The sequence below is a fragment of the Salvia splendens genome, chromosome 18 (assembly GCF_004379255.2).
Source record: "Salvia splendens isolate huo1 chromosome 18, SspV2, whole genome shotgun sequence".
Lineage (NCBI taxonomy): Eukaryota > Viridiplantae > Streptophyta > Magnoliopsida > Lamiales > Lamiaceae > Salvia > Salvia splendens.
The window spans coordinates 23,194,066-23,203,233 of NC_056049.1; the positions used below are offsets into that span (position 1 = coordinate 23,194,066).

The window sequence follows — 9,168 nt, forward strand, 5'->3', positions numbered from 1 at the left end:
ATTACGAAGAAACATTCTCCCCAGTGGCTAAGATGGAGACTGTGCGAACACTACTATCTGTAGCAGCATGCAAAGATTGGAATCTACACCAGTTCGATGTAACTAACGCCTTCCTTCATGGAGAGCTTGAAGAAAACAAAGAAGTGTACATGGAGGTCCCACCAGGTTTTTTCGGAGAATTTGGAGAAGGGGAAGTCTGTCGGTTGCGGAAAACCTTGTACGGTTTGAAGCAGTCTCCACGGGTCTGGTTCGGCAGGTTTTGCCAAGCTATGCTTAAGCACGGGTTCCACCAAAGCCATTCCGATCACACACTCTTTACTAAAAGGAGAGACAACAAGGTAACATGTCTACTTATCTACGTTGATGACATGATTATCACTGGAGACGATACAGAAGAAATTCAGAGATTGAAGGAAAATCTGTTCCAAGAATTCGCAATGAAAGACCTAGGAGCACTGAAATATTTCTTGGGGATAGAAGTGTTGAGATCCAAACATGGAATATTCCTAAGGCAGAAAAAATATGTCCTAGACCTGCTGACCGAAACAGGTCTCCTCGAATGCAAGCCCGCAGACACTCCAATGATGCCCAACCATGGTTTGAAGATAGAAGAAGACGCGGAACTCGCTGACAGAGAAAGGTACCAACGGTTAGTCGGAAAACTCATCTATATCTCACATACTAGACCCGACATTGCATACGCGGTGGGCATTGTGAGTCAGTTCATGCACCAACCTCAAGCCAATCACATGGACGCTGCATTGAGGATCGTGCGATACTTGAAAGGTACTATAGGATACGGAGTATTCCTAGCAAAGAGGGAAGACTTGGAGATTGATGGATACACCGATGCCGACTGGGCGAGTAACCCGGTGGATAGAAAATCTATGGGAGGGTACTTCACTTTCATCGGGGGAAACTTGGTTACTTGGAGGAGTAAGAAACAAAAAGTTGTAGCCTTATCCAGTGCCGAGGCCGAGTTCCGAGGAATGAAAAGTGGACTCATGGAAATCCTATGGCTAAGGAGGTTGCTCACAGAAATTGGCTTCCCACCGACTCGGAAAAGCCGGCTATTCTGCGACAATAAGGCCGCTATTAGCATCTCAGAAAATCCGGTACAACACGACCGAACAAAGCACGTGGAAGTTGACCGACACTTCATTAAAGAAAATCTTGAGGCAGGCACCATTGAGTTCCCGTTTGTGCGTTCGGAAGACCAACTAGCAGACATCTTGACCAAAGCAGTTCATCCGAAAGCCTTCAAGGAGATTTTGGGCAAGTTGAGCATTGGGGATACCGTTTCTCAACTTGAGGGGGAGTGTCAAAACATATCAAATGAGATATTCCAACCAAGGGAGAAGATTGTGGAGAATAATTAATTGATTGAGAATAATTAGTGTATCAATTACATTTATAATATTTCCAAAGATAGAGAGGATTCTACCCTATATATTGAAGGGGATGTAAATCATTCTGATTATCAAGAAATATACGAAACCTTTACCTCTCAAAGATCCTCTATCTTTCTTTCGCCTACCATGACCATCGCCTCTCTCGATTACCATCGTTAAGAGAAATGAATATATGGCAGATCTCTCATTCTTCACTCAGTTCTGATTCTGCTAATCAAGGATAATAGATTTCTAATAAGAATATTTAGCATGCTCAATGCTCTTCCTCCACCCTAAGTCATACTTCCATGGTATACCTTTTTCCTTTAGCAAAGTGCAACTGAAATCAGGCTTGTGCATTACTATATAATGGAGTATGTAATTTGACACAAGTTAATATAATACGTCGTCAAGTAAAATTGTAGACAATGACGAACGATTGTGTTTACCTTCCACTGAGGTTGTATTGCTCAAGAGCAGGATATTCATGACAACGGAACAGAGCAGGCTCGGCACAGAAGCCAGATAAAGAAGTGCATTAAGGGATGGAATCTGTAAGAAATATAGAGGGATGCAGCAATGGAATGGGGAAGTGGAGATGCAAGGAAACTTAACAAGAGTATTTAGCATCTTTTCCAGTAAGACGTAAAGCTACAAAACAACAATGAGTCAATGATACAAAAGAAAGATATACTAATATGATCTTCGTGTTTAAGAGCATCTCCAGTGGGCGGATGTCCCACTCGGACATCCACTAGGACATCCCGAAAATACCTCCCGCCACGTCACTAGGACTTCCCATCCCACTGCCACGTCACTAGGACATCCTCTTCACAATCCGCCCTTCCCATCGCCCTTCCCACTAGGACTTCCTGCAATAAAAAAAATCACAAATTCACAAATAAAACAATTTACGTTTACGGAAATAAAATTTCAACACGAATACGAACGGGAAAAATTAACAACTTTATTTAAAAAAAACATACATGATTTGAAAAAAAAATTACATAGTAATAAAACAAAAAAAAATACTAACATCAACGTCAACCCTTCCGCGTCCAAACCTCTTCGATAATATCGTTCTGAAGTCGAACATGGGCATCTGTTTGCCGCATGTCGGCAAATGCACGCATCCGCTCGACCTCTCCATGAGGTACCCCCATATTCACATTCGCGGTGGCCACGCCGTAACTTGGACCTGCACCCGTATCATCTTCATTGGTCCACTGAGTCAGTTCCGCACCTTCATTTTCGACAATCATGTTGTGCATTATGATACATGCGTACATGACATCGCCGATATTGGGAATATACCACTGCCGTGCAGGACCCTTGACTACCGCCCATCGACTCTGGAGCACACCAAATGCCCGCTCCACATCCTTGCGCGCTGCTTCCTGACGGCTCGCAAAGTATGACTTCTTTTGTCCGAGCGGATGCTTGATTGTCTTCACAAAGACGGGCCAGTTTGGGTATATCCCATCCGCCAAATAGTATCCCATATTGTGCTGGTTGCCGTTGGCGACGAAACTGATGGCGGGACCAACGCCCGCGCACTGAGCATTGAACAGGGGCGACAACTGGAGAACGTTGATGTCGTTGTTCGACCCGGCGACTCCAAAATAAGCATGCCATATCCACAGCCGGTAGTCAGCTACAGCTTCTAGGATCATCGTGTGATGCTTGGCTTTGAAGCCAGTAGTGTACATCCCCTTCCAGGCGGCGGGGCAGTTCTTCCACTCCCAATGCATACAATCTATGCTGCCCAACATCCCAGGGAACCCGTGCACCGACCCATGCATATCTACCAAGCTCTGGCAGTCTTCGGGGCTCGGGCTCCGAAGATACCGCTCACCGAATATCGCTCTCACGCCTGCGCAAAAATTCTGCAGACACTCGACGGCTGTCGACTCGCCAATGTGGAGGTACTCGTCGAACATGTCGGCCGCGCCTCCGTACGCCAGTTGTCTGATTGCGACAGTGCACTTCTGCAAGGGCGTGAGTCCGGGTTTGCCAGCTGCATCCTCCCTGATCCTAAAATACAGGTATCTTCTCTCTAAAGCACCCACGATGTGCAGAAACAGCGGACGATGCATCCTAAAGCGTCGCCAGAATAAGGCTTCCCCAAAACGCGGTTGCGGAGCGAAGTAGTCTGCATACAACCGAATATGTGCAGCAATGTGGTCACGGGGTACTGTAGTTCGACGATGGATCGGGCGAGGTACCGCAGCCTGCTGCCGCCGCTGCGCCCTCTGCTGTAGCAGCCTATCTATCGCACCTTCCACAGCGACCTCCAATTCATTCTCGCTATCATTGTCACTAGACATTCTAGATATACTTGAAATTAGAGATGTAGAGAGAGAAAGTTGTTAACACAAGTGGTGCGAATGAAATAAAATTCAACGAGCCGTATATATAGAGTTTAAAAAAAATTAAAAAAATTTAAAAATCGGACGTCCGACCCGGACGTCCAACCCACGCCACAATGGCGGACGTCCGCCCTCCTGTCGCGCCGACGTCCGAGGACACCCGTCGTCCTCACGGGACGTCCGTATCCGACCTCCCCTGTCACAATGGCGGACGTCCCGGTCGCCCGTCGCACAAGTCCGACCGGACGTCCGCCATTGGAAATGCTCTAATAGGGACTAAAGATTCCAAAAGCTCATACAGAAATTTCAATCACCAAAATTTGTGAATGCCATGCTTTTTACATATCAATCGTAAAATAAGAATATTGACAATGATGAATGTCTATCTACATACATATCTAAATCTTGGAAAGTGAAGAGAGAAAACTAAAGAAGAAAACACTTTGATGACTGTGTTGAATGGAAATGAATGAAAGATTTTGTTCATCCTGCTAAAATTTCAGCACAGACAGCACCAATCAAAAGGTCAGATAAATTTTTCTTTACATAGTTTGTTGTACTTTTCGTAGCATAATAATGAAATAGATGATTTTGATATTTGGACTGTATAACCAAATACACCAACATGCTTCCAATTGAAAGTACAAGCTATAAACAATAACTAACCCTAAATCCAATCAACGAGAAATCTTTATCGAATAATTAATATCGTTGTTTTTTTTTATAATCCATTAATATCGGTGTTTACAATGTTCAAAATCCAAACTAGACTTCCTAACCATTACACAATCTAGATGTAAATGTGATTATGAATGTGATATAAAATAAATGATGGTTACGCATCTGGATAGGTTTGGCAAGAAATATTGATAATTACCACTAAGTTTGGTAAGGGTATAATCGCATGAGATGTACTTATAGTGTCATACTAATTTGAAAATGTGAATTTACATTAATGAAATGAAAACAATACATTTATATCAAATTCTAAACTTACAAATATATACAAATTACAATAACAATTTATTGTACTCCTACAAATGGTAGAATAGAATTGAATTCTAGGACAAAATTTATATTACATGGTTGGATAAGAGTATAATCACTTGAGATTTATAGTATGTCACATGTCAGAAAAAGGAGTAGATAAAATATATTTAGATATTTAATTGTGAATTTTATTTGGAAGTGGACAGGTGATTTAATTTCGTAGAAAATTAGTTATGAATTTGGCGTGGTTGAATTAGTAGTATTGAATAGAAAATTCATAATTGGCATATATAAGAGAAAAAATCAAAGTCGGCTGCTCACAAGTGGTTGTTTAGAGCATCAGTAATGGCGGACTTCCGCGCGAAATTCCCACGGACGTCCCGAAATTCCACCGCGGACGTCCGTCATTAGGCGTGCCCGCCACGGATACGGAATTGGGCTGAGGACGTCGCAGGTCCGCGGCGTTAAGCGGAATTCCGCGGGGACGTCCGCCATTGCGTCGACTCCCGCAGAATTCCGCATTATTTCATTTTTTAATTACGTAAATTATTTACTTCCGGAAATTGTTTCGTTTTATTTCATTTTCCTTATTTTCGTCGAAATTCCGCTTTATTTCGTTTTCCTTATTTTCGTCGAAATTTTAATTACGTAAATTGTTTAATTTGTGATTTTTTTAATGTGGAAATTCCGTCGGAAATTCCGCAAGGGAATTACGCCACTGTGCAGTGGAAAGTCCGTATGACGTGGCAGTGCAGTGGAAAGTCCTTATAACGTGGCAGGAGGTGTTTATGGGAATTCTGCGAGGAATTCCGCCGGGACATCCGCACCACTGCGGATACCCTTAGGGGATATTGATTGGTCAATCATATGTACACATGTTATCCCATAATTGGTCTAAATAAATACTCCTATAGTAAATAGTGCATTAATAAAATCACCACCACCACCACCTCAAAATTTCATATTGTAATTCAGCCAGCTCCATGTATTTATATTTTTCATGTGTAGAGGTCCAAATACGTTAATACTACTAGTTAATTAAGATATTACATTGAGATCGGCTGAGGATCACAGATCACCTACACCAAATCGAACCACATCTCCTACTTCATCCCTCACAAATATAATATATGATGATGAGTCCATTGCTCATGTATGTGCGTGTGAAGTAGGAGATATTGTAGGAATTGGTGTAAGTAATTAGACCAAAAACTTTATAAAAGCTAGTATTATAAATTAATTCGTGTTGACAGACATGATAAAAACTAAATTCATTACACGGTAGTCTTACCAATTAGTATAAATTATCAAAGATTAAAATAAACCAAAATGTGATATAATTGATTAATAAAATAATAACGAGTTACAACTTACCTTAGTTTTACACGAAATTATCACATTCTTATCATGTTACAACAAGTACAATAAGAGTTTGATAATTTGATATAAACCCATTATTTTTGTGCTGACATTAGTTTGTTGTATCTAAGCTAAATTAAGTAGTACGATAATAGTAGTGTGCAACACCATTCATTTGTGATTAAACAAAATTTAACATGCCAAAGATACGATATCAATAATTCATTGTCCTAATTGATATCGTATCACGTCCTTTGTCCTTATTCATATCATATTAATTAGTTAATTCATATTCCACTAAATAATACACATTGAATTCTATTTTCAATTATCTATTCTATAGTGTTTACATTTTTCAACATTTATCTCGCTTCACTTTAACTCCTCAAACATGACTTTGATTAACTTTGTAATAGCAATAATACTACTATTAATTAATTAACAATAATAATTACTCACTCCATCCACCAATAATTACTTTTTTTTTCCAGTTTCGTCCATCTACCAGTAAATGTCTCATTTGTTATTTACTCCCTCCGTCCCTAAAAATTTGTCATATTTCTTTCTGCATACGTTTCGAAAAAAATGATAATAAATAGTCAGAGAGGAGATAGAGTAAAATAAAAGAGATAATAATGTAGAGAAGACTCTCATCTACGTTATTCTCTCTCTTACTGAAAATGAAACGTGACAAATTTTCAGCGACGCATAAAGTATTACTTTTATTATACAATTAATACTATACACTTAAAAAAAATAACTTACATTCCATTACACAGTAATAAGTGATTAATGAAAAAGAATGAAACAGAAATAGAATGGGGACGATGTAGGAAGTGGTAATAAAGTAAGACCAAGTCAACAGACACATCTCTCTCTATAAAAATAAAATAAAAAAAAAGAAAGAAAATGGATTCAATTCAACCGTCTCTCCACTCTCCTCGCTCCCCTGCTTCTACATTTCAGATCTCTGTTCCCCTCTCTCACAATCAAGATTAACCGGAATGAATTTGGAAGATCGCGAGCAGCAATTACCCCCGCCGACGCAAGGCGGCAGCCTCCACCACCACCACCCGCGGCGGAAGAACCCCTACCAGAAACGCCTCGAAACCACCGCATCCAAACCCAGGGCATACGTCATCCTCCTCCTCGTCCTCGCCTTCGCCCTCGGCTACCTCTCCCACTCCCACCCCCTCCTCTCCAGCACCGCCAGCGACGTCCTCGAGCACAACTCCTTCCCCGCCCCCTGCGCCGAGCCCCTCCCCCCCTCCGACGTCCGCCGCACCATCCTCTCCCGCGTCTTCAACAACACCTCCCCCTGGCAATCCTTCCCCCCTCTCCACGCCCGCCCCCTCCTGCTAAAGGAATGGACCAAAGGCTGGGGATCTCAGATGCCGGTCTTCGAGCATTTGATCGAGCAAGTCCGCCCCCGCACGATCGTCGAGGTCGGCACCTTCCTCGGCGCCTCCGCTACTCACATGGCGTCGATTGCGAAAAAGTTAGGGCTGGAGACGCAGATCGTGTGCATCGACGATTTCAGGGGGTGGCCGGGGTATTACGACGAGGAGAAGAAGAGCTTGAAGATGGTGAACGGAGATTCTCTATTACTGTATCAATTTATGCAGAATGTGGCGAGGGCGAACGCGACGGAGAATATAATCATGATGCCGTTCTCGGCGGGGACGGCGCTGGGGGGGCTGTGTGATTGGGGGGTGTACGGGGATCTGGTGGAGGTGGATGCAGCGCATGATTTCCACTCGGCGTGGGTGGATATTAACCACGCATTTAAGGTGCTGAGGCCCGGCGGAGTGCTGTTTGGGCATGACTATGCTTGGGATGGAGTCAGGAAGGCGGTGCATATTTTTGCCAGGCTTCATGGCTTTCAAGTCAAGCTAGATGGAGAGCACTGGATTCTCTATTGATTTTTTCTTACTGAATTTCTGTGACTGCAGCATTGATTCACTGTTTGTATTATTGATTTATCCCCCCCTTTCCCTCTCTCTCCATTTCAATTTCACGCTGGAGTTGGTCAATGCCTAATGCTATTATACTACTAGTTTCCTTCTTCTCTGTCTGTTTGTGTTATTTTTAAGTTCTTTTTTTTTTGGGAGGGAATATATATATATATATATATATATATATATATATATATATATATATATATATAATATAATGGGACTATATATATATATATGTATGAAAAATATAGTATTCCCTCTGTTCTATACATTTTTTTATTTTTAGGCCGTAAATTTAGAATTAATTTTTTATGTAATTAAATTAGAATCTATAGTGTAACGAGAAATCACTTAACAAGGAGCTCTTAACTTAACTTAATATATTATTTAAATACCGTGTAAGTAGTTTGTGACAAGAATATATGGTAAATAACATAAGACAGGAGAGAGTATTAAAAAAAGATGATTTTGAATATGAATATATTATTATTGTAGATAATAGAGCAGTACAGCTTTTGGCCTATCGCCATAATAAACTAATGGCATGACTTTTGACCTTTGCTTGGCTAGAATATAACTAGCATTTCGGTTGGGCGTAATTGATATATGGTGTTGACTCTTGGCGTATCTTGATGATTAGGTCTTTTGTAGTCTTTTTTTGCTTTATACTACTCCATATAGATATGTGCTTTGAAAAATCATAACAGGCAGAACGACCACGCATATGGCAGGGGAAAAATACCAAAATACCGGCCTTATCGTACCGAAAAAATATCGAAAATACCAAATTTTTGGTATACTGTGACTTTCGGTACGGTATGATACCTTACCGAAAAATTTCGGTAAGGTAACGGTATGGATTTTCAAATACCGCGGTATACCGCTGCATACCGAAATTCGGTATATACCGTAAATTAAGGTATATACCGTAAACTAAGGTATATACCACAAAAATATAAACACAATTATATATAAAATATATTTTATATATTTTTAAATTATAAAATCTATTGTGAAATATAAATATAATTATGAATAAATTATATTTAATTTATTTTTAAAATTATAAAATATAAATAATATTCTAAAAAATCTAATTTT

At 40.6% G+C, this 9,168-nt stretch overlaps 1 protein-coding gene across 1 annotated transcript; it reads left to right on the plus strand.

Annotated features, from left to right (window-relative positions):
• The first annotated feature begins 6,832 nt into the window (after positions 1–6,832).
• LOC121776202 lies at positions 6,833–8,175 on the plus strand. The gene has a single exon (XM_042173361.1). It carries the CDS (start codon positions 7,114–7,116, stop codon positions 8,029–8,031), a length of 918 nt encoding a protein of 305 aa, XP_042029295.1. The 5' UTR covers positions 6,833–7,113; the 3' UTR covers positions 8,032–8,175.
• The last annotated feature ends 993 nt before the right edge of the window (positions 8,176–9,168 follow it).